We start from the raw sequence: 26,939 nt of genomic DNA on the forward strand, positions 1-26,939 counted from the left end.
GGAGCAGATAGCTCTCATTCTGATTCTTCAATAGCCATAAGAAGGTCTGCCCAAATCAGGGCCTCCCTTGTTGTTAAGCGCGAAGTCAATTTCCAGTCTTCTCACTTGCTGCTTCTGCAGGCTTCAGTGTCGAGGTTTCAGCTTCAGCTCGCGCCTCCCCTTCTCCTAGGCCTCGGGTGATGTTACTGAGCTCCATGCTTGAGGCGCCGTTTCTACCTTCCCAGTTTTCCATCTGCAGCCAGGTTATCTCCCCTGAACTCCAACTGCCTCCTCCACTTCTCCACACGGACATCTCAAACCAAATGCCAGATTTCCCCTATTTCAGGTAACATTTCCATCCTTCCAGCTGCTCAGCCATCCTCGATTTCTTCCCCTACCACGCATTCCAGTACGGTGGCCAATCTTGATTCCTCCCTTGAAACACATCCAGATAACCCTACACTGATCCCTTACTTCACTTACGTGCAAAACTGACCTCTGCCATCTGGCTTCGGCGTCCTCCCGGACCTCATCTACTACCCTCCTCCCCTGCTCCCAGGGCTCCAGTTACACTCTTCTCACTTGCATACAATACAACCAAACACATTACTGTCTCAGAGCGTTTATTTTTATTGTTCCTTTACCAGAAACACTCACCCCCAGATATGCACAGACTCACTCCTTCAAGGTTTTGTTCAAATAACACCCTCTCAGACACTCCTCTCCCTGACGCCATTTAAAATAGCAAGCCTCCACTCCCGTCATCACCTTCCAGCTGCCTTTTTCTCCTTGGTACTTGTTGCTATATAACACCGTTACCTATCAGCTTCCCACAATAGTGGCAAGAGATTTTCACATATTGAGGTATGGGGTAGCTATTCTCGTTCAAAACTGAAACTGATTCGGCTTCAACTAAAGAAGCCTGACTTATGGCCTATCAAACATACATTGTCCATCTGCTTAACCATCAAAGAGGACGTTAAACAATATCTCAAAGTAAAAGGATGCACTCATTTAGGATAAGAATGCATACTTCCCCTCCTACACCCACCAGGGTAACATCACATCAGTTACTCCTGAAAATAAATTGACCTGCTAATTTGGAACTGAACAGCTCTTTGAAACTTTGATGAACGTGTATCCTGGGTGTTTAATGTACATCCTTTGTTCTAAAAAGGTCTAAGACTGTACTCAAAACCATGAACAATTCTCTGGAATGCTTTCTTCCTTTGTGGAAACTGCCTTCCCGGATTAGTCTTCAGCCAGGCTCGAGTAAAACTCACCTTCTCTCTCCTATCTATAGAATGGTTGTTATTTTGCATGGACAACAGAATATAAGCACCATGAGACCAGGGTACTGTACTGGTGACATAAGACTCAGATAATTACTGAACATGTAACATGAAAACATGGATTTTGTATATAAAATTCCTAAGTAAGACAATCAGCCTATGAAGTCACAATTTACAGCACACATGGTAACACTCATTGAAGTTGCTGCTGGGTGTGGAAATTAGTACGTTATCCAAAAGGAAATTGACTATAACCCCATCTCCTTTTGACATGGCAATTCCACTAAGAAATCACTGAAGGTGTATGCAAACATTTAAGCATAGCGACATTCATCACAACTTTATTTCTAAGAGTGAAAAATTAGAAAAAACTTCTGAAGATCCAACAATAGTAAGAGAATTGTGTAAACTGTTCATAGAATTCGGTGTGGCTACTAACTTGGTGTATATTTATTAACAGGCAAATGTGGATATTAAAAATAATGCACATATGTGCACAGAAATACTGTCATTGCATCACTGGGTAGTTGTATTAAAACTCATTTAAAATCGCTCACTTGTCTTTCTTAAATTGTTTAATGAAGTTCTTCAAAAGGCAACATAAAGCTTGAAAGGAAATACAATAAAATTTAAATTGCCAGAGCAAGATCGCTATACTGTGCACAGAAATGAATCCTGCTGCTGACTGGCACAGAAACCTAAAGGTTCTTGGTATAACAATTTCTCCTCTATCACTTTTGTCAATGGCTTACAAATTGTGTTGAATTTCTAAGCTGTTAATTTGCAAACCTTGTTGACCTGAACACTGGAGAGCTATGTGGACGTTTCGGGAGGGTCTTCTACATCAAGTTCAAACAGATTCTGAGATGATCATAAGACGACAGTCACAGCTCCAGCAGTTTCTGTGTTCAACTGCGCAGTAATGAGGAGTCAGAGCTGTGTAGTGCAACTGCTACTGTGACCATCATTCCAAGAGAGTCGCAGGTAACATAAATTATGGAGTCAGGTTGCTTATGAACTCCTGACAAGATAAAAATGCCTGTCAGTTCAAAAACAGGCATAAATGGGTAACATCTTGAAGTTTGTACTTTACTTTCACTCAAATGTTAAAGACTTACAAATGAAAAGATTTTAGATTCAGGCACAATTTCTTTAAGATGGCAGCAGCAAAACAGAATCTTGAATAACTAACGATCAGGCTGGTTTTGATTATCTTCCTCCACAAGCTAAGTGCTGAATTCTGGAATCTTACATTCTTTCTTGAAGTTGTGTTTTAGAACATGATACCCCACTTTCAGTTTTTTTTCTCTCCAACACAACTGAGGAATCTCAAATATTTTCATGTGCAGGTAGCAAAGGCAAAGAAACCAGAGTCTCATTTCCATTAAAATTTTCTGGGTTGTGCTGATCTAATCTCAGCCCCTTCCTTTGTTCTAAATCTCAAATAAAAACCAGACTACTATAAACAGTTTTGCAGCTATTTCCCCTGAAATGTATTAAGACATTTAATTTTAATTAACAACATGCAACTATAATGGATTACAACCTGAAGAGGAAACTACCTTTATAAATATTAATTTCCAAACTGCAAGTCTTAATGTTTGGAGGATTCACAGGAAGGCTTACCCGGACGCGCATTCACACCGTCCATGCTTACAATGCTTCATTCACGACTTCACGTTGCATTTTAATTTCCTTTTTGAGGAGCAGTATCTTTCCCTGCTCCCCCACCGAAAGCTGAACCGAGAACCGTTTAGAAATATATCAATAACAGAAGTTAAATTAAAATGTGCAGAAAATAGGTCTTTTACCACACCATACAAATAAGAAAGTATTCAATTTAAAAAATAGATCATGTCAAACAAGAGAGCACTAATGTCTAAGCTCAGAAAAACACCCTCAAAGAAAAAACCCCAAAGAACAAAAACAACACAACGACAAGACCTATCTGGACCCAAAATGGGAAGAGGAAGAGAAAGGAAAGAAAGCTCATTTCCTTTCATTAAAAATCAGAGTGAAACATCTGTAGTTAAACACCTTTATTAACATCGTCAAGCAGGGATTAACATTCACATCTATTATGTCACATCATACAAATGTAAATACAAAATTACTACAGTACAATATATATTCTCTGCATGATCCAAAATATTTGGTGGCCCCAAAAAACTCTCTTTAAAATTCAGCAGCTTATCAAAAATTAAAACCGTATTCTATGTAAAATGAAGATCTGTTAGCACAGAGTTAGACTTCAAGAAGTATCAACTGAGCACAGTTTGAAGTTGCAGGAGGATATGTTTGAAGGACACATTCTAACATAGTGTGGCAGGTACAGGAAACTTCCGATTTAAAGCTTTAAGCATAACTCATACAACCTAAGTTGTCAGCAGAAAGATCCAGTTATTTATAACTAAAGCTAAAACTACTAAATTATTGCACCCAATGTTAACATGAATATTAAGTGTAAAACTGTTTTATAACATGAATTGATTAACCATGTTTAAACATCTCCTCTCACAGACGATCATCTATTAAGTAAAATTAATTACACAGTATTGTCTAATTATTATCTCCATAAAATATCATCCAATCTTCATTTGGTTACACATCCACAGAGGAAACAACAATGAAGCGATAGTGGAGAACACAGCGGAACCCCTCTGCCAGGCTGGTATGGGAAGGGACTAACACTGCCTTAGAGGCTAACCATGTCACAGGAGGCTTTCAGGAAGATAATCAGACTTGCAAAATAGCTAATTCTGCATAATACCAAGCCATAGTATAAGGGGATTCTATGGTAGGTGCACAAAAATTGTTTTAAAGGGAAAATACTATTTCCTTAATTAGTGATATAATGCTTGGCAAATAGATTTGGTTTGGTTTTAAAATGTACAACAGGTACAAAAGAAAAAAATCACCATTTGCCTTCCCTCAAAATCATGCATACATTTTTTTTAAACACAATACATTCTGGGATACAAATCACAATAAACAGTTGCTATAATTTAAATGTATACCTTAAAATTAATATGCACAATAATTAGGCATAAAGATAAAGATGACATATTAAGTAACACCAACGGGGGCAGATCTACATAAGACTGAGAAAATGAGTTCTACGTCACCTGAAAAGTATTGAAGTGAATGAAACCTTCGTGTAAAATTTTATTTTTTAAGAGGCATTAGAAATATCCCCATATTTAATACAGTCTGAAGTGTACTAAGTAGGTATAGAATGCTCTTGCATGGTATTATTACCAGACAAAATTGTCACACAGCTCTCTATCGATCTGACCTTGCATCGAGATTATCCCAGACCCCTCACAACCTGAAGACCAGTTTCTGAAAGATCTCCATGCCTACACTTCAATAACAGCACTAGTAGCGACAGTTAGTGTTTTCCCCCTTGGATTATTTGCAAAAGTAATTCAACAAGCAAAGCTGTGTGCATTTCAAATACTGCTGAAAGAAGGATTTAAACTGCAGTTATGCATGAGACACCCTTCCCCTAAGAAGGATGTTTTTGCACCGTTATCTGTTAATACATTCAATATGAATAATATAGATTAATTATATGAAGCAAAAAAACCACTTTTTTCTTTATGGCAAAGGATTTAAGTTAAATTTGGACTAAAGGGTTTTTAAGACATAATGAGTTTAATTCTGGCATTTCAGCTATGTAATATAACATAGGACAGAAAAATTTACACTTTCCTATCTTGAGGGTCTGGAGAAAAGGAGGACCAAATTGAGCTCACTCTCAAGGTAAACCTGCACACAAAGGGCTCACCAAGAGGGATTTATGCCACCCTAGTCCACTAGAACAGGGACTGGAAAATCAGACTAAATGGGAAGATTCTTCATGAATACACTAGAAAATAAGGAATATAAGTATGATGACCCTTTATAAGCATATGTCACCAAAGCAAGAAGGATACAAGAGTATTCACCTGAGATAAAACTTGTATCTGAATATTTTATAACTGAGTAGACAAAACATTTCAATAGAGGAAAGTCAGTTGAAATTATTTTAAAATATACATCTGATTCTATCTTACAATATATGCAATTTAAGCAATTAGATCAATGAAAAAGTCTTAACAAAAAAAAAATCACAGTGTTTATCAATATGTTAATTACAAAATGTATGCTACGTTATTTTGTTTTTAAGATGTAATGGCTTGGTTAAGTGTTTTAAAATCTATTCTGAAATATAACTTGCATCACAAAATCAAGTAGCAATAATGTAAAGCATCAGAACTGGCTCTTAAAGATTATTTACATGTTGATTATTTGGGAAATAACCAACCAAAAAATATAAAAAAGTGATTTTTTTATACAGTATGAAGTTATTAAAGAGATCAGACAATACAAAAAAGAAACTCCTTCCTGAATAAATGAACATCTGTGGCACTAAGTTCACTTACTAATGGACTATAACATGGAACTGCCAAACATGCATTTAAATTATATTAAATACACTTTCTGTTTCCAACTTAGGTTGATCAGCAGCTTTTGTTCTGTTAGAATCCTTCAAAGAGAGAAGCTCGAACAGGAAAAAGAAGGCATATAGAAAACAGTAAACACTGACCTCCTGAGGTTCCTACAACATAAAAATATTCAAGTAGAAAATCGACATCACTGAGCAGCGGCTATCTCTGTAGCTGAGCACACTAACAGCACTTCAGTGTGTAAGGAGCAGATGAAGTAAGCCGTGCTTGAAGCATGCCAAAGGCAGGAACACTGGAATGTAACAAAGACAGACTCACAAGTTCATAGACATTCAGTCAACAGTCAAAACTATTACAACTACACCATAAGAATTTAGTCGCTTTATATATATCCCATGATGTATTAAGTTTTCAGAAAAATAGATGCTAAATTGGAGCTTACCTCAAAAGATAACTTAAATGGCTTCTGCAAATTCCTATGCTATACTATGCATCTGAAATATACACTGGGAAGGAACAATAACTTAGAAGGAGAGAAACACAAAAGAACCAACCCAATCTCAGGTTGCCAGCCGTACATACTCAATTTTATTTTCTATTTTTAAATTAAATTTCCTTTTAATTTAAGAACAGGTTAAGTGACTTGAAAAATGGGCACATTCTTGTTACATATCTGCCTAACTGGAAACCAATTCTTAGTCAAAGAGGTGACAATACTGCTTTTCAGTGAATATAGAATTGTCAATTACAGGTCCAGATAACTTTACTGAAGGTTGTTTCTATGTTTTAAAGTGTTTAGAGAAGAATTTCATTTCTTTCAATTTAAAGTATTTATCATCTGTTCCAGAATATTAAAATATCTCCCATTTTAAATCCTAAAAGTATTCAAACAAATACAGAATATCACTAGAATTTAAGGATAAAACAGCTACCCTAACCAGGTTTTAAAGACTAACTAGGAAGCAAATTTTGAGCTCCCAGTGAAGCAATGGTACTGGAAAGCAAAATGCGACATACCCTTTGGATCCAACTTATAATTAAAAAAAACCCTGGACATTATAAAATATTATTTAACTTCAGGTTCTACAGACTGAAATTTGCAAAGCCAAAGTAGAAGAAAGAAAGTGAAAGGACATGTTAAAAAAAAATACACACACACACAGTAACAGAAACCTTTCTGCATGCTACCATGCATTTGAAATTTCTTGAAACGGTATTTATAAATCCACACGCATACAGCTCAAACTTCAGTGCAATGGCTGTATCATTCAACACCTTTAGAAGAATAGAACCATGCAAAGAGGAGCAACTGCTTATAAAAATGGTTATTCAGAATTTATTCTGCAATGCAAAGGTGACAAACTGAAATATAAAAGGTTGTTATGGCTTAACATTTCTGTTGCAGATTAAATATGCAGCATTGAAAAATGGAAAGGTGTGGCTTCATCTCTGACCAGCAGAGTTAAAAAGAAAAATCTCTCCATTTTCCTTCATCATCATGGGATACACTGCTCAGGCAATCCAAATTAATAAAGACTTGCACTTTCATATGGACACAAGATCAAGTGTACCAGTTAGGTTTTCACATTCACAGTATATAAGAAAATACACATGGAAGGAAAAGTAAAGGGTTAACTTAACAAGGATTTATTCACAGGAATACATGTAAGTAGAGAAAAATAACAGAAAAGCTAAACAAATGAAATGAAGAGGATCCAAACCAACTTTCACTCTGTAGCTTTTTACTTACACCCTGTGTGCATATATCTAGGGCACAGAGGGCCACCAACATGCGCCAATACAGTGTAGGAACCCTGCATTACATCCATTAACTTAAACATATCTTTAAGATCATGCTTTGAACAAAAAAAGAAAGCTTAGAAGGCAATATGTTGAGTGGGAATAAACATTGAAGTATAGCAATCATGTCTTCAACTTCTACAATTGTCTTTATGTGCCAACTAACATTTATGCAGCCTCTTACAGATCTTTTACCATGTAATTTAAGTTTGAGAAGTTTCGATAAAATCACTAGTAGTATATAACCATGCAGAAAGCACATCACACTGACAGCACAGAGGCAAGGATTTTGCACAGGTATATCAGCTTTCCACATTGTGCAGGTTACACACAATACAATATCAATCTTATTCCTAACAGATCCTAAAAAGATATTTCAAGGCCTAGCTGTAAACTACAGTACTTTATATCTATATTCTTAATAAAAATAAAATCCACAAATCTTAAAAAGGAATTTTAAATGCAGGGCTATATTGAATCGGTCAACGGCAACACATACTGGCGCCCCAGCTAACTGAATGCCAATCTCACCCCATGCTGCGAGCACGCCCCCCCACGGATCAAAGGGCCCCATCACTGAGCCAGAACGCGTGCCTGAACCTTCAACTGCACTTTAGAAGTAACGTCCTGGCCTAGAAATTAAATCTAACGAAGTACAACCATCAAATTATATCCACTACATTAATGTTTTAATGCAAAATCAAGATGTCAATCTTTAGTTCGATATGCCCAGCCCCACTTCTTCCTCCCTCCCTGCCCACCCACCAAGGTCAAAGGAGTGACTCAGTTGGCATCTCACAGGGTGCTTCATTGTTTAGATTTGTTTTGTTTTATTTCCAACTTTTTTGGGGGTACCTTAAATTGTAACTTCCAAGAACCTGCTTCTACTATGGGTAGGCAAGCTGATTTTAACTCTATTAGCTTCATTTATGTAGTTCTTCATCAGCATGCAAAAACAAGGCCCCATCATGGGGGAAAATTTATCAAAACCTTTAAATTAAAAAAAAAAAAAAGCTTCTTTACTGTCTGTATCCCCCATTCTTAGGTTTCCTTTATTGTGCGCTATAGAATTTTTTCTTTCTTATCCCTATGCGTCATTTATATGGTTCTTGTTTTGGTACAATTCCCCATAATATTCCAGAATGTACTGTTTTGTGAGTAGACTGAATAGGTTTGTTTTTTGCTTCTTCACATCCAGTGCGGAGTTGTAATTGGAGACAGATTTCCACCCACAAAGGCTCCAGATGTTAAAACTTTTCCCAACATCGACTTATACAGTGACGGCAACACCTCCCTCCCGCCCCTCCCAGTAGGGTTGGGTTGCACTGTGTTCCCTACTGGGTTGCCCTTCCCCCCGTAGAGGGTAACATTTTCCCTGGGTGCAGAGGCTCCCTCACAGTCTCCAAGACCGAAGGACCTGCAAGAAAACAAAACAATTTCAGACTTTAGCAACTGCTCCTCTTTTAAAGCTGGTGCCACACAGAATCAAGTAACCCTGCTCTTTCTACCTAAAGAAAATGGGAAATTGGACTGACTGCCTAAGATAATCTAGCCAATGATAACCCCTTGCTTCCTCTCTCCGACGGCTCTCAACTGTCACCTGCAACAGACACGAAAAGCGACAGTGAGCTGAGGACACGCAGAGAGTAGTGCAGCACTCTGAACAGAGCAAACAGGGGAAACGGGCCTTGCAGGATCCCATGAGCCTAACGCTTCATCCCCTTCCGCACACTGGGCCCAATGCAAACTGGTTACATTTTCATAAGCTACCTTACTTCAAAATTAAACAGCAGATTTTTTAGGACAATCACTTTGCCTAGTAAACATTAAAACACTATGCTTTTGCCAGTATTCCTAATATTAAGCAAACAAAAACCCAATCTAACAAAAAATAAAAGGAGCATTACTTATTTTTGGTTGTCTGATGTTTTAGCTTAGGAGGCACTAAAGGTGTTCACACTGCAGTAAGGTCACTACACTCAGCAAATATCAAAAAGCAAATTTTAACACCCGCCTTATCAATGTTTCCGATAATTCCTCCGGCTCTATTTTACTCCATCACTTCCTATACTCTCAGGCGTCTTGCTTTTCCTGGTAAGGACTTTTTCAATGCCAGCACAGGTTTGATGATGAGAAGGACATTAAGACATCAAGGCAGATTACTGGGAGATCATAACTAGTACCTGGTAGTGGTCCTTCTACAACAAAACTCTACTAAACACTCAGGCCAAACTCTGGACACTGATGAAAGTTTGGGTGAATTTACAGAGGGTGACTGGCCCACCTGTGGAGAAGTACAAGTAACCCCTTTTCTCTGCCTCTGAAAAAGGGGAAGAAGAGTACAAGAAAGACCGGAACAAAAGCTACCAATGCACTTTTACCTCTAATTAGAAAACTGAGAAGTATTTCATACCTTGTCTTAGAACATGCTCACCACAGTTAATTCCTAATTGGTGATATAATAGAGACCACAGAGGTCATAAATCTGAAAGTGCTCAAGACTCAGTCCACTCTTGAATCTTTTGGCCCTTGATGATAAAAATCACTCTCATGATTTAACATAAAGTGAATCAAGCACTTTTCCAAAATGCTCAAGCCACAGAACAGCTACAAGGACCCAAGACCACAGTGGGACCAGACGCAGAAGACTGAGATGTTCCAGAAGCCGCGAGTCCGTTTATATGGCCTTCTAGGTTACACAACTGGGATGCTGAAATCTTCCCAGTTTAAAATCTAGCTCACAGTAAAGAAGCAAGCAAGCTGAGAAGAAGTCCGACATAAGGGGTAATTCACTGGTGTGCATCCTCTGGACATAGACTGAGTACTCTCTGGCCCTCCAGCCGTCTCAGTTCATGTTCAAAACCGAAAGAAGTGTATCCTGGTTCACACTGTTAACACTTACTGAGCCAACTTGGTGCGTTAGGCAATACACTAAGTTCTGGCATCACATATAGTACAGTATTTAATCCCTGAAACAACTCAATGAGGGAAGTGGGGTCAAGAGACCAGAATTGTTCATTCAACTAAATAAAGAAAAACTCAGGGAACAAGAGTCCAAGTGGACTTGCCCCTCTACCACCCCAGATCAAACACAATCTTCCACTGCCCATTTCAAAACGCAGTGCTAGCCACAGGGTAGGTGCCCAAAAAGACAGACATTGAAGAATGAATGTTAAATATTCTTATCTACTGAGGGCAAACCCAGTTCCAGTTTTACCTGGGTTTTCCCTAAGGCTCACAACACAGAAAGTCCCTGATACATCAGCCTACAAATCCGTGCTTCAAAAGGAAACCGTTTTCACCCCACCGCAGTGACCGTCAGTGACCTTATGGGGTGAACAGGAAAAAAGCACGAGCCGCAGCAGCGCTGAGTCATCTGACCAGCACGCCAACTTGGATGTCCTCCTGAGGATTCAAAGCGGGACCTGCAGCGTCTCTTGCTGGTTCTCTGAATGCATTCTCTAGCCTCCACTTAAGTCACTGTAAAGTCCAGCATAGCTGGAGACTGTTTCACCCAGCCTCTGTAGAACAGACTCTACTCTATTTAGCAGTTTTAGACTGTGGTCCTAACTAAGTCTCTTCATCGTGAAAAATTCCAAACTTCTTACAACTTACCCCTAATCATGGGATTGCAGCTTAAGCGTACGAGATTAAACACCGTAAAAAGCTGCAAGACGCTCTTTTAAGGGAAGCGGAAACTGGTCAGAGAAACGCCTCCAATTTTCATCCCCAACTTGATTTTTAAATCCATGAAGGATCTGCAAAGAGTTAGAAAAACCATTCAATTATCAATAACAAGAGAGAAAACCTCAAATCTGCATAGCTTCTGACATCAAATATTATTGGTTTTATTATCCTAAAATTTTATCCTTTTAAGGTGGTAATTCTCACACATTGTTGGATTCTACGCCATTTCACGTCTTGCCTAAGAGCCCCTCAGAAAGCGTTCAACTTTGCCTTGAGGAGGTCGGAATTCAGCAAGTGTCCTCCTCACAGACGCAGTACTCTAAGCAACCTCTGAGTAACATGAATGAAAAAACCCCAGAAAAGGACAGAATTCACCCAAGGGATAAAATTTCTATGCCAGATTAAGTTTTTTCAAATTGGAAATAAATAAAGCTTTGGGTTTATGCTGCAACTGTAGTTCACTAATATTAGCGGCTTAAATGTGTCACAGCATTTTATTTCTCATTTTGTTATGGCTGAGTGCTGACTGGAGTCAATTAAAAGAGAGCACTACTAAAGCAAAGAACCAGATAGGTTTAACCCCGTGGAGAAAAATATCTTTAAAGTCCATGCTCTGTGGATACAGTCACTGCTGTATCTTAAGAAAAGATCAAGCCAACTCCTTTATTCAGTATTGATTTGAAGACTCTAAGCGTCCTATGAAATATATAGTAAACTTTCCAACTAGGATGGTAACAGTCCCAAGATGTACATTATAAAGACTTATTAGTTACCTTACAGAACATGTCTCTCAGGTCATCCTTTGGATTAATCCAGGATGCAACAGCATCACAAAAAAATATAAAATCCTGTAACAAGCAAAAATACATCTTAGGCTGATATATTTGTCAAACACAGCAAAAGAGCTATGCAAACTTCAGAATACATGTCACAATAGAATCCTAGCTTAAAAAAAGAAAACATTTTAAGAATCACCTATGATCATGAGGAATTCTAAGAGATTACTTAACGGATGCTGCTATTACTCCACCATCAAGGAACTACTGTGTATTCAGTTTATATTGGAAGTTAATGCCCTTTTCTATTTTACTTTACATCACAAAACCCGTCTAGTAAATGCTTACCATCAGCAAAGGACTGAAAGCATCAAATCAGCATCAATGTAAAAAAACCGTCACTTTTTTGGATTAAAGAATTATATAAATTCAATGATCTTACAGTTCTGACTAGCCTAGAAATAATTTTAAACTACTTAAGTGTATACCTAATAAGCTCAATTTGAAGTATTGTAGTAGACCTAAATTCAAGACGTATCTTCAGATAGAAACTATGTCCAAAAGTGACAAGAAAAACTAATTATGCAGTGACCAATAAGACCCAGCTCAACTCAAACAAAAAGAAGAAAAAGCCCAATGCTCAGACAATTACTCAAAAGATCACCAGGTTATTCTGACTACAAGAATAAGGCAACAACAGGTATATGCTTTAAATATTCCACTATTTTCCAATTTTGACTGTCATAATGAAACAGTCCAGTATACAACATTCAAGATATTGCTGATGTTCTGATATGTCAACTACTTTAAATTTTATTATTAAATTCCGAGAACTTCATTAATTTCAAAATTTACTAACAATAAAGTACGTGTATAAAACACACATTTAGGCAAATAAAATGCCATGCGCCTAAGGTTCATGGTTTATTCAAATTATGATTACCTATGCCTTCCAAATAACGTGATGTTAAAAGTTAAAATATATACAAATCTAGAATTTGTGATTAAAAATTTAAACATAAGAAATAAGACATTTCCTTTTAACCGTACCCAAATAAGTATGTAAAAAGCAGAGATTTCTACCAACTCTAAAGTTGTACATGATCTCATGACCACATACATGTGTTACTTCCACCATCTTAAATGTTAATTCAATAAATAAACAAACAACTAAAAAACCCAGTATGAAAAAGGATCCTTCTTAATACGGTTATGTCATCTCAGACACCTCTGAAACACATTTAACATGACACAAAAGTTCTTAAGTACTGCAAAAACAGAAAATGTCAGGAGGTTATTTTGCAACCAGGGCCATCTCTAAATAGTCCTGGCTTGTTTTCATAGTCAGACATTAAGGTTTTACAAAGGCGAAATTAGTCAAAAGATTGTTTCCAGTTCTCCTTTGTAAGTTTTCAAGGCCTACCACCTACATCAATTTGAATTTTATAAGCTGGTAATTCACAATGTTTCTAAACCCGAATTACCAAACACAGTCATTAACAGAAGACAGGAAACACCAAGGTCTCAATGACAGTGTTTGAAGCGCCCATCTCTTGGAAGGGCCAGGTCATTTTCCTGACCCTCCCATGCCATCCTCTCCTCAAAGTTGGATCCAGAGGTGGCTCAGACTCATGCCTGATACTGTTGCCAAATAATTTAAAAAAAATGCTAAAAATGTCTAAACATAGTATGAACTAAGACAGGAAACGATAAGGATGAATCAATCATAAGCTCTCAGAGTTACAGCAGTTTCAATGGCTGATTTCATTTTCCATTTTATTCACTGCTGAGTCTCTAAGTTTGATTCTAAGTAACAGAAACAGTACCCTATTTGGTCACTCTTTTAGGTGTAGATAACCTCAAACTCAGCAAACTGTTATTCATGGACAGGAGGCATGTACACAACAAATAAATGAGGTCCAAATGTGAATGGAAGCAGCTTTGGGTTAATGTAAGACAAGAATGTAACTGTTCTCCAAATCTGCCATTACTATGTTTTACGACAAAAAAAGATGTAGGAAATAAAAACGGGCATTATCATTTCAAGATATTAACAAATATACATTTTAATATATAATTTGTTTCAGTACCTCTAAAAAATGTTAATAAATATAATATTTTTAGGATTAAAGTGTTAAAATATTTCCTCCTTTAAAGTTTCATTATTCAGAACACTGGAAGTTAAAAGCAGAACCTTGCAAACACCTTACTTGGATCACGCCGCTGGGATTCACACTGATCATGGTGCAAATCCCACGGAAGGCTGAGTCCTTCTCCTCATTGTCCCTTATGTTTCTCAGAGAGGTGCACCTAGTAAGTTATAGAACTGAGTTTAGCATGTAAGTAAAGGCAGGTTCAATTACAACACTGATGGACAGTATTTAATGGAATAAGCACCACAGTATAATGTTTATATTCAAAGAATTTTCATAAAGCTTAAGTTTCTCCACTTCCTGTATGTTGGGCCCATCTAATCTCAACATAGTAGAACCTTGAAATTTACATTTTCTTATTAATAGACTGCATCTATGAAATGGACAGTTGATTTTAATCTCCCATTTAAACTATTAATGAGCTTGAGTCAGAAGTAAATTACCAATTTTTAAAACTGTATTATGACTTGTATTCCATTAAACACTACTAAAAATGACTTGAAAGATTATCAATTGAAAAGAAGCAGAACATAGGCTATACTGCCACAATATAAACTATTATTATACAACTTATGGTGTAGATGTTTAACTTTTACATTAACAAGCAAATAAGATTTTTATACAAAACAAATTTAAACATGTATTTCTTAATGCAATCCAAGTTTTCAAATTAACTCTTAAAAAGAAACATAATGCAAAACCCTAAATTTATAGAATTTGCATGCATCTTTATTTTACTGGTGGATATTTAAATGCTTTTTATGTATAATCAAGCTTTTTAACACAGCAAGCATGTGACAATCTTATCCCATGCATCAATTAGTCGTTAGCCACAACATAAAATAAATATACATGACGATGCTACTGAAAAACCTCACAAACCTGATAGGACAAGATTAGTCACATGGTTGGCAATGATTAAGGATTGTGATTTTTGTAACCAACTGAAAATATATCTAAAAGTGAGATAGAAAGAGAAAGAAAGAGTGAAGAAAAATGAATTAAAAAAAAAGATTGAATAATACACACCAGGGTCTTATAAACTGCTGTAGCATGGGGGCCACCTCTTGAGGACAAACGTAACCAAGACGACCAATTGTTATTGCTAAGGTAACGCAATCACGGTTATACACCACCAAACGCCAACCAAGACATGAGCAAATGAGGGGGAGGAGAAAAATAAAGAAAAACAACAAATAACTCAGAAACAGAAACCAACAGAATTTGTGTATGATAATAAACATAAGATTTCACCAGTGCTGTTTATTACCACCCCCTAAAATAAGGGGCAGCAACATATATGGCATACTCTTGGAAAAAGAAAAACAAAAGGAATTAAAAAAACTTTAAAGATTGAGAGAACACCAAAAACCGTGACAAACCGCTTTTCTCGCTCAATCAAGTGTCAAGAATTTATCATTCTCTGGTAGCAAAAATATGAGCAATCAAAATGGATGGATTTAGAGATTCTTCATTCAAAGCCACTGGAAATTTCAGAATTTAATAATGAAATCTGTTTTTGCCCCAAGAAATGCTGTACATATGATTACATTTCTGAATTGTCTACACTTCTCAGAAGTTAACATTTCTTTCTCACTTCTCTACATCTCTTTTTATAAAATTACCTACGAATTTAATCCAAATTTTGGTAGGTTTTGTTTTGTTTGTTAACATTTCCAAAACAAACCAGTGAATCATTTGTTGCCTGGTATCAGAATCAGCTGTCAAATTTAAGTGTTAGGGTATGCACTGAATGAATGGACTGGAAGATTGCTGTGCTATGTTAAATCTCATTCCAAAAACCCTCCAATGGTGACGGTAACAGTAATCGACATAAAAGCCCGCTAATTTCGAACCATATTTGACAAAGGAAATTTAGACAGTCCACTTCAATGACACGTGATAGGGGGACTAAAAGAACAAATAGTCTGTCTTCGCCTCAAAAGGCATAGCCCAAAATAGATGATAAAACATTAGACTGATTACATGCTAATATTTTATTTTAAAAAATTTTGAAGTGGGAATTCATCAAACATATTCACCATCAAATTCAGGAAGTTCTTAAACTTACACTGAGCTAAAACAAGTGCAACTCAGAACTGCATCCTGCAATTCCAAGGTACGTACATATAAATACATTTATACACACGGGAAAATACAAACAGAAAACAAACCATAAGAGCTTTAATGGTGTTCTCTCAAAAACTTACAGGTCAACCTTTCATAAAAAAAGGGTGGGGGTAAAGAAAAATGTTTAAGGATTACTTGAAGCAAACTACACAGATAATACTAAAATCCAGCAGATTCATATGAAGCAAGAGAAAGAAAACCTATGTTCAAAAGACACAAACTATGCAACATTCTCATTAAACAGGCAAGTATGAACAGTCCAATGAAACATGCGATAAAGCAGATGATGGTCCATTGAGAAAGTTCAGTGTAGGATATACTAATGGGGAAAAGCAAGTAACTGCACACACTAAGGAATTGGCTTTATGAAACACCAAGATAATGGTAATTAAGTTGCTAAAATCTATAGACATTCGGCATTGACAATGATTTTACATTAATAATTAAAACCCCACCACTCTTTCAGGTAAGGAACTAGGGAAACATTTTCCGCAGCCACTTGTGATAAGAGTAATCCAGTGAATCCCAAGTGTGTTTGTTTCTCAATTGGATCAATTTGATCCGTCAACTTGATGGCCATTGTCAACGACCTTTTGATTTACTCATGGTAGCATCATACTTAGAATATAATCTTGTAAATAAAGCCAATTTGTTAAAGGAACTCTAACAAATTCATGAGCTGATATCCCACAAGAAACTTTAATATACATTACACTCAACATTTATTTGCAGTTATCCATTCACATTTAAAAATAAATAGGAAGTTTCTTTCGGTTCAACAGTAATTTTATAATGGCAAGTGTTCCAAATCTGAATGTCATGCATAGGTACTGCATTCTAACAAGATAAAGCCTGACAAGATCTTGTAACCATCCTATACATAGATTTCTGTACTTTGCAGCATGAAAATCTAATTTACTTTATGATATAAATAAACAGTACCCATACAGCCAAACAGCCAATATAACTGTTTCATAATTAAAAGATTTCCTTCCATACCAATAAACATAGCAATATTAATCACATTAGAATAAACTTTCTCTAACTAAAAAATAAAAAACCATATTTTGAAAACGAATTTTCTTACTTAGAAAACCTTGTTTTAATCTTTGGTATTTTGCTAAGACCCCCACTGACTATGAATATATTATTGGAATTACCTTAGAATATAAAGAAAAGGATATGCCTGATTGAAAACAAAATTTACATCTTTTATCATTACTAGCAAAAATCAGGAAGATGGAAAGGAATCACCCTGAAATGTGTTCTGTAGTATGGAAGGGCCTCTTTATTATAAACATGCTTTCTATAAATGCAAAAGAGAAACAAGCCTCCTGAATAAAACCCGACAAGGTACTGCTTAAGTTCCCAGTGTGAAGGAAAGTATACAATGAAATACAAAATACATCTGCCATCGTCAACCAATTAGCCACTATGCTGCAATCTATTTTTGGCCACATTTTTACAGATTAAAAAAAATCATTACTTCCCAGCTCCCAGTTACTCTATGAATTAATGTGAAAGTAAAATGCATACTATTCAATAGCTATTTTAGCTGGGGTCCATTTTACGGAGTATTAAAACACCAGGATGGGAGAGAAAACTTTTTTAAAAGTTTCTGAAAACTAGTTATGGAATGCGGCTACAACAGTACACTTCATTACTGAGAATCCAAAATAGCTGTTAATAATAAGCCAGGTTTCTAAAGCTAGCTTTGCTTTGGTTTCTCTACGCATCTTAAGTGAAAATTAAAAGGCAAATAATTTTCTCTTCACCGTTAACAGTTCAGTCATATGGTACCTGTATTCTCTAACAACGTCTTTGGTGTGTTGGGTCTGTTAATGATTTCTACAAGCTGGTGCAACACCATAGGGATATAAGGCTGCATCTCTATACCTAGATCATCCCCAAAGAGAAAACAAAGAGAAAAATTTGAATGTTAAAATATCAATGGAAAATATTTTGCTCCCTTTATTAACTGTGACATAAGTTAAAGAAAAATATATAAAGCTCACTTACATTAAAAAAAGGGCAACTACAAAAATACTAAGGCATCTAAAAATGTATACTTTTAAAGGGGAAACAATCTTACCCATCTGGATGGAGATCTCTCCAATTGCCCATGTGGCATTATTGCAGACCGAAATGAACTCTGGGTTTAGGTTGGTTCCCAATATTGGCATGAAATCAGCTAGAAAAAAAATTTTTTAAGAACTATGTAGCAAACTTCTCAAGAGCAGTGTATTGTGCTTTACAGGAAATCTACTAGGTGGAAACTGAAATCTAGGCAAGAAACAGCAATGTTTTTAAAGGTGCTGGTAATACTTATCTTAAGAAACTGAAGGAGGCACTATGGCCACCGAACTTCATGTGAAGTAGCCCAGGACATGTAAGTTTTGGTTGATTTTAGGTGTCATTAAAGAGAGTTGGTCAGATAATCTCTCTTGCATTAGACTGAAAACATTCAAATTAAAAGTGAGGAAAATGTAATACAATAGAACTTCCTTTCAAAGCTAGTTTTTCACACACAGAAATTTTTTTTAAATCAATGATTTTGGCTTTTAAAATAACTTTTACCCTAGTGCACAGACTGTGATCTGTAAATATCATTTCCACTCAGAAGGAATGGAAGCTCTCAGAGAAATGTCTCCTACAGGCTAAGGGCAGGGAATGCACAAAACAGGCCTGGACAACGCTGTCATCCCAGAGAGGACTCAGGAGCTGACTGGGCAAGCTCCCACTGCCATCGGAGGGCAACGTAAGCATTCCGAGTTCATACTGACACTCAAAAACTGAAAACACACTACAGATACCTGTGGAGCATGCTGGAAACCAATTCATTATTTTGAAAACTGGTAAATAAAGAGAGAGAATCAAGTAATTATCCTGCCTCTCCTGTATGATTTGTATTTTAGGTATAAATCATAAAATTTATTGATATGGGAAATGTCTCTACATGTGTGTTCTCACTGTTAAACAAAGCATTAGAATACCATCATTTTTTTTTCAAACGCCCAATAAATTAGTGGATCCAAGCCTGGGTTTCTAATCTGGGTAATACTGGTAACGGGGACCAGCTCACTCTCGTGGGGGGTGGGGTGGTGGTGGGGGGAGTTTCTCCTGTACTGCAGGCAGTTTAGCAACATCCTCTACCCACTGGACACCAGCAACCCCCAGTGGTAAACAGAACGCTCTGCAGCAGGGGGCGTGAATGGCAGCAAAACTGACCTGGGTTGAGAACCATTATCTAGCAAACAACCATCATGGCTGATAACAGAGAAAAAAGAAACTACACACCGTGTGCCTCCTGAAGAAGGTACACGTGATCTATAGTTTTAAAATAAAAAAGAAATAAAACCCTTTCACACAAGTTTAAACTCCTAACTACTAAATTAAATGCTAAGTACCTATAGAAGGAGCTTTCCATGAAACAAGAATTCATTACTTTCATTTAGAGGAGTGAGCTTAAACTTAATGGTTTAACACATCCTAATTAATGTTACTACTCAAAGTTCAGAAACACAGTTGTTATTCAAAGCACAACGTGGAAGCATGTGAAGGGGGTCACGGGGACCAAGGTCTAGTTATAAGGTAAGTCAGTCCTGGGGATGTGATGTATGACCTGGCGGCTACAGCCAGGGATACTGTATACGTGAATGTGGAAGAGAGATCTTAAAACTTATCACAAGGGAAAAAAACCTTTCTAACTACGTGAGGTGATGGATATTAACTAAACTTACTGTGGTAATCATTTCACATTATATACACGTATCAAATCACTGTGCTGTACACCTTAAACTTATACAATGTCATGTGTCAATTATATCTCAATAAAACTGGAAAAAACCCTCAAACTCAAAAGCACAACTGTATCAAATGAAAAAAACCATTGAGGTCAATGTTTTAAAGGTTTATTAAATCATGGATCAGAAACAACCAAGGTTGGGTATAGAAATGAAGGAAAAATAACTGAAACCCCATTTAATCCATGGGTGCAACAGCAATTCAAGTTACAGTATTTAAGGAATCCTTTATTATGTTCACAAAAGGCTAAGACAAATGCTATGCTATTAAAACAGAAACAAACCATTATTTACTTTTAAAGTAAATTGTTTGAAAAGTTTCCTATGATACCTGAAAAAGTATGCTGGCTTATCATGAGAAAACTTGATTACTATTATTACTTCTGGGTACCTCTACCAAAAAGAGGCTATTCAAAAGGTATCCACGAGCCAGCACATGGTACCAAGGTCTCACAGGTGGCATGTCCTCCACGCTACAGGAATGCTTTTCCACCTTCTCTCCAGTCACACGGTGCCTACCAAAGGGCTGCACTGATGCGAGCACGGGGAGCAAGAGACACGGGCTCCCATCCTGCCTGCCTCAGTCAGTAGCTCTAACTAGTAGAATACACATTTATAAATGCCGGGATTCCATGAAATTTCAGTTTAATAATAAAAACATAGCTGATGTAAACACCATGTTAAAAATCACACAGCAGTAGAAAATATTCATACCTATACAAGGCTTAACATGCTGAAAGCAAGCTTTTGTCAGGTCACCCAAGAGGGCAAAGGAACTCTGTCGAACTTCTGGCATTTTATCCTACAAGAAATGAGGAGAGATTAATCCGCTGTGACACAGAGAAGCAGGTTTCAGTCGGCTTTAATGTGCCCAGTCTCACCTGCATGCACTGATACATTAGCGTCAGAATGTTACTTCGGGCTACCAGCTGTTCGATGTTGCCGCCAAGTCCTTCGGCCAGGCCGCTGAGTAAATCCAGAGCCACTATCATAAAATCTTTATCTGGAGCCTCGTACTGATCTGGTTGAGCATTGTTCAGCTGAAATTAGACACAATTTTTTGAAAACTTACTTTGAATTAATTACAGAAAAAGTTCGTATACATTATGCATATCCTTAGAAAAATGTTTATGATACCAAGAAGGGAGATAAGTACAAATTTTTTAAATACCATGGCTTGTGCAAGGGTCTTCTGTACCAGATTTACACAACGCTGATACACAGGTTCACAGTACGGAAGGAAGCCAGACTGCAGGGCTGTGGCAACTGAAGACAGGCACTAGAAAGAATAAAGTACATGAAAACTTCTGGGCATGCTTCAGATTATGATCAATGCCTCCACACTCACTCGCTAAGACCCTGGGCACTTAGGAGCCTGCCCTCCTTGCTGGCCACAGCAGGTCTATTTTCTCAAACCTCTCTTTTGGATGCCATTCCCTGCTGTTAAGTTTGCCAGCCTGTCAGGGGAGGTTCCTTGGGAAAAAACCAAGAAAGTTCCTATAATGAATGTTATCCTTCAACGACAGATTAAGTATTCCTATTTTTTTCCCTCAAATATAAGAGAGATATTTACTTATCCTCCTATCCTGATCGATGACATGGGTAGACTTTACTGGGCACATTCTGAACCCCTGCCTGAAAAGAAATTGATTTAATAATGATTCCTCTTGTTTTGTAGGGCCCAGAATTAGCCACTGCTGTTGGCTTCACTGGCTAGGGACAACCTATGGCAGAAGTGGTAACCCCTCAAATGACAGTGGGAACAAGAGTAACAATGACTGAACTGGTTCTACCAAGAGCAATTCATCCAGGTTTAAGTAACCACATCTGATTGTGTGTTATGTGCTATCATATAAAATTTCTTTTTGGTTAGAAAAAGTATTTAATATGCATGGAAAAAATTCAAACTAGACAGAGCAAAAAATAAAGTGAAGTCCCTTCTTATTAGCATCAAGTCCCAATGCTACTTTACATACATGTGTGAGTATATACGTGATAATATATAAAAGAATGATTATTAATTATGGCATAGCTAATATCTATATAAAGAAATATGGTAAAATAGACATATCATATGTAGATATGGAAAGATCTCCAAGATAATTTATTATCAATTAAGTAGAGAAACTTAGAAAACATATATAATCATCTCTACTTAAAGAAAAAAAAAAAAGCGTTAACAGTCCATTATGCCTTTTCCATTCAACAGTGTTTCTAAGTATAGATGCACCATAATTAATGAGAGGTTACCTATTTACTCGGCATTTTAACAGAAATGGTTCAGACTGCAAATTTATTAACACTTGACTTATCACATACACTCACTTTAGATTTGGACATGAGTGTCTGACAAAACACACTGTCAGATTCACTACATGTTAGCAGCTCGGCCTACCTCAAGCAAAGGGAAGAGGTCTTTATCTTCGTCCTTTAACATGTTCCACTTCTGGATCAGCGGAGGCATTAGCATCTGAATATATTCCTATTTACAATGATGAAAAACACATAAAGCTCCACTATCATATGTAAATAAGTCCATTTTGAGTCTATGAAAATTAAAACCCATTTAGAGTAATTGTGTAAAATCGTTACAGAATGCATATTAAGACTAATTCTTTGTTCTACTCAGCACCTTTAAAAATTTTACTGTTTTGGCCTTTTAATTTACATGACCTTGTTCTGTTTTAAAGTCATCTTATATCCTTTTAGCAACAAAACGTATACAAATATACCACTACATAAAGATTACATGAGCACAATCAGGGATGATTTGTCTAAGTTTTACACTCTAGCGACAATCTTTTCAGTCCTGGGGCCTGGGACATAATACTGGCTCTTGAGGCACCGTACGTTATAAACGACAGGTAAACTTACAGAGGCGTCTGTAGAAAAGGATTCATGTCCTTATTTAAACTGAAGAATCCATAAAACCAGGTAAATAAACACAGTGATCATGTCAACAAGGGGCACAGATTCTGAAGGGTCTGAGACATTTAGAAACCCCCTCCCAAAACAAAACCAACATCAAAGCAAACCCACAAACCAAGTGCCTGTACCAAGTTTTAAGTATAACCTAAAGACACGATTTTGAAGACTTTTCCTATAGCAGTCATGAAGATGAAATCCCTTCAGCGGGGAGTTTTGAGCTCTATTAAAATTCTACTCCTTAGACCCTACTTAAAAAAATCTAATCGCACCCTCCTCTTCCACCCTTAACACCACAAGAGACAGGGTCTCTCTGGCTCCTTAGCCACACTTCTTCGGTACCGTAGTGAGCATTTTTCACCTGCTACCCCAATTTCTAACTGTTTCATCTAGTGTACTCCCCACACCTGTGAGTCCGGTGAGAGAACAAAGCTGCCTAGACCCAGGACTCTCAAGCTGCAATGCTCCTCACACTTGTGAGTCCGGTGAGAGAACAAAGCTGCCTAGACCCAGGACTCTCAAGCTGTAGTGCTCCTCACACTTGTGAGTCCAGTGAGAGAACAAAGCTGCCTAGACCCAGGACTCTCAAGCTGCAGTGCTCCCCACACCTGTGAGTCCAGTGACAGAATGAAGCTGCCTGGACCCAGGACTCTCAAGCTGCAGTGCTCCCCACACCTGAGAGTCCGGTGAGAGAACGAAGCTGCCTGGACCCAGGGCTCTCAAGCTGCAGTGCTCCCAACACGTGAGAGTCCGGTGAGAGAACGAAGCTGCCTGGACCCAGGGCTCTCAAGCTGCAGTGCGCCCCACACCTGTGAGTCCAGTGACAGAATGAAGCTGCCTGGACCCAGGACTCTCAAGCTGCAGTGCTCCCCACACCTGAGAGTCCGGTGAGAGAACGAAGCTGCCTGGACCCAGGGCTCTCAAGGTGCTGTGCTATTAAGTGGTAGATGGAAAACACTCGGAATAAAGTAACGAGGGAAATCCAGAGTATGAAGTCTTCATCCCTTTTCCCTTAGTCACCATAAAAAATGTTGGTGCATTCATGTGAGATGCTGCTGTAATTTCCACATGAAGCACATATTTATTTTTTCATACTTTATAAAAGATAAATACACTTGCTGCCTTTTCAAGATCTAAATTCTTAAAGCACCAAACACTAAGTGTACATATCTCCCTAAACATTTTAATTTCCGAATATACGTTAACCTACTGATTGTGACTATGCTACATATTTTTTCATCCTAGCTAATCAGAGATACTTACTGGTTTGTTTAAATGATGTCCTACTGAGTCTGCTAACGTTCCTATGGCATCGTACAGAATGAGCAGGTTCTTATGCTGGTATTTACTAAACGCAAAGACCAACGTATCAAGTATGTAAGCCAGGTAAGGAACAAGTTCTGTACAAGCCTCCTCTTCCAGGGTAGCAAAGGCACTGTAATTGTTAAAAATAAAAAAAAAGGGAAATTACTGTTGCAGAAAAGGAACAGAATATAACAGAGATAGGAAACTAAGTTGAGAGAATATCTATTTACACTTTACACGCAGCACACTAGGTGCTTAGTTTTATTATTTCTTTCCCATTCCTTACCACTTCTTTCAAAAAGGCTGTCACCTATAGGCATCTGCTTAACTACACTGGTAAAATCTAAAACTAAAACGATGCTGACTCATATTTATTCGTTCAACACATTTATTTGGTGTTTACTATTTATTAGAGTGTTGGGGACAGAGCAACGAACAAACGATGTCCCTGTTCCCAGGGGGCTTACATTCCAGCGATCGTTTCAGATTGGTGAAATGAGAATGAAAATGCTACACTCTAACGTACACCTTGCCCTTCAGGTGCATGCCAACAGTCACAAAACTGTAGAAACATCATTGACACTTAGTGTGTTTGAGATGTGTAAGAACAGAGCAGTGTCACGACCGCTCACATGTTTCTAGTGGGAGGGGGACATGGGGTGATGTGGGTCAAAGGGCACACATTTTCAGTTATTAGAATACTTCTGAGGCTCTAAGGTGCAGCATGGAGACTGCAGTTAATAATTCGGTACTGAATACTCAAGAGTTGCTGAGAGGAGGTCGTAAGCACTCTCACCACACACACAAGAGTGAGTGACCTGCGTTAACCATGTGAGGTGATGGATGTGTTAACTATCCTGATCTTGGTAACTTTTCTACCATATATATGTATATCAAATGATCACGTGGTACACTTTAAATATACGCAATTATATTTGTCAATTATTCCTCAATAAAGTTAAAAAAAAGTTTCTCTAAGCCCTACACTATGCATTAGAGTGCACAGTGCATCTGTTACTATAAATCTGCATTATGTGAGGCTTGTCTGTTAGGACAACTGTGTAAGAAAGGAGAAGGTCCAGAGTCTCAGTGCAGTTACTTCAATTTAGACCTAAACTCGTCTGACTCTAAGGTATATCTGGCCCTTCATTTCTAAAATTAAGGTTTGTATTATTTTCTGTTCTACCCAGTTGAGAATTTCCTAAAATGATAGGCTTAAGCCAACTGTTAATGAAACTCCTGGTCATTAGCATTGCGAACCATTTCCTTCACAGCACTTGCCATTAACTGTAATTATATAGCTGTTCAGTATTCCCCACTAGCCTGTAAGTCTCAAGAGGGCAGGGGCTGTAAACCCAGCTTTGGTATATGCCTAGCAATTAGTAGGGATCTAAAAAAACTTGCTGAATGAATAAACTGCAAGAAACGAAACATAATCTGTATCCTCCTCCTACTTAAAAAAATTCAGTGCTATCAATCCCCAAAGCCCCCTTGTTCAACTTTCATCTCATTAAGAATCAGAACTCTCCCAGATACTTTGCTTCAGACTTGGTAAAGTCCAACTCCATTTAAACTGACTTTCCTCTTTTTCAACAGTGATTTCTTCCTATTAACAAAGTCAATGGTAAAAGCAATTCTATTTGAGAAATTAAGAGCTATAAATGAAAGTGGCCCTTTTTAGAACATAAAGGTTTATTCCAGAAAACCGGAATATCTGTAGTAATGAAACTGACTGCTGGTCTGACATCTAAACAGAGACAGCCTCGAACACAATGGCCAGAGCAGCTACTCTAGCAGATGCACTAAGTGACAGACGACAGTCCCTATGGGACCTTCTGTGGAGTAATGATAGTTAACTGTAGACCAGTGATGGGAATCTGCTCAAACTTCTTACTTCCTGCAAGAGTAGGACCCTTGTCATCACCACTCCAGATGTCTGCGTGAATTAGAGTGAAAGAGAATTCTACTATTATCATAGCCACTGAGTGGAAAAAAATGAAGAACCAGTGAAGACTGATGTATAGTTAGTCACACCTGGATTTACAAAATCCTCATGTGAAAACTATAGGTACTAAAACTCCACCAATGATTTAATACCACCATTCCACCACAAGGCTGAAATTAGTTTCTCATGGAAATACCCACTCTCTTCCCCCACAATGCCCATTTTGTTATGAATTCATCCCACCTGCAGGCAGCTTCTTGTACTCTCTTGTTGCTATCCAGGATACGCTTTAGCAATTCTGTCATTAATGGCTTCAGGTACGTGTCTGGGGGTTGGCTGACTACCCAGTGTGCATAGCGGCTAAGAGTCCAGCACGTTATGGAACGCACAAGAGCCTTTTTATCAGAGAGGCACTGAATAAGGTGAGGAATGAGCTCAGGCAGGTATGGAATCATGCCTTGCATGCAACCTAGAAAAAAATAAATCTTTCAGAAAGTGCTAAAATTTGGTTAAAACAAAATTATTTCAGTTAAATACTAAACCAACACATGCATCCATAAAAAAATATCCAGATCATCTCCACTGCAACAAATATACACTTATGTGCTGCCTAATGACGGTTTGATCAGTGATGGAGCACATATACGATGGTGGTCCCATAAGATTAGGACCTAGAGTCTAGGTGAGTAGTGG

At 37.6% G+C, this 26,939-nt stretch overlaps 1 protein-coding gene across 5 annotated transcripts in view; it reads right to left on the minus strand.

The window, feature by feature from the left end:
• Positions 1–3,295: 3,295 nt before the first annotated feature.
• TNPO1 (transportin 1) overlaps positions 3,296–26,939 on the minus strand; it is a 91,680-nt gene continuing 68,036 nt past the window's right edge. For 4 of the 5 annotated variants that reach the window (XM_044778041.2, XM_044778043.2, XM_044778042.2 and 1 more), the window contains exons 13-25: positions 26,490–26,715; positions 24,260–24,431; positions 22,467–22,553; positions 21,243–21,350; positions 20,953–21,111; positions 20,786–20,873; positions 18,361–18,459; positions 18,069–18,164; positions 15,168–15,243; positions 14,196–14,295; positions 11,983–12,057; positions 11,138–11,280; positions 3,296–8,939 (exon numbers count right to left, since the gene is read on the minus strand). In XM_044778041.2, coding sequence (XP_044633976.1) covers positions 11,173–11,280; positions 11,983–12,057; positions 14,196–14,295; positions 15,168–15,243; positions 18,069–18,164; positions 18,361–18,459; positions 20,786–20,873; positions 20,953–21,111; positions 21,243–21,350; positions 22,467–22,553; positions 24,260–24,431; positions 26,490–26,715 — 1,394 coding nt within the window. In that variant the 3' untranslated portion in view covers positions 3,296–8,939; positions 11,138–11,172. The remainder of the gene's footprint in view (positions 8,940–11,137; positions 11,281–11,982; positions 12,058–14,195; positions 14,296–15,167; positions 15,244–18,068; positions 18,165–18,360; positions 18,460–20,785; positions 20,874–20,952; positions 21,112–21,242; positions 21,351–22,466; positions 22,554–24,259; positions 24,432–26,489; positions 26,716–26,939) is intronic. The other variant, XR_011506064.1, reaches the window with a different exon arrangement.

The sequence above is a fragment of the Equus asinus genome, chromosome 9 (assembly GCF_041296235.1).
Source record: "Equus asinus isolate D_3611 breed Donkey chromosome 9, EquAss-T2T_v2, whole genome shotgun sequence".
In the NCBI taxonomy this organism is placed as follows: domain Eukaryota; kingdom Metazoa; phylum Chordata; class Mammalia; order Perissodactyla; family Equidae; genus Equus; species Equus asinus.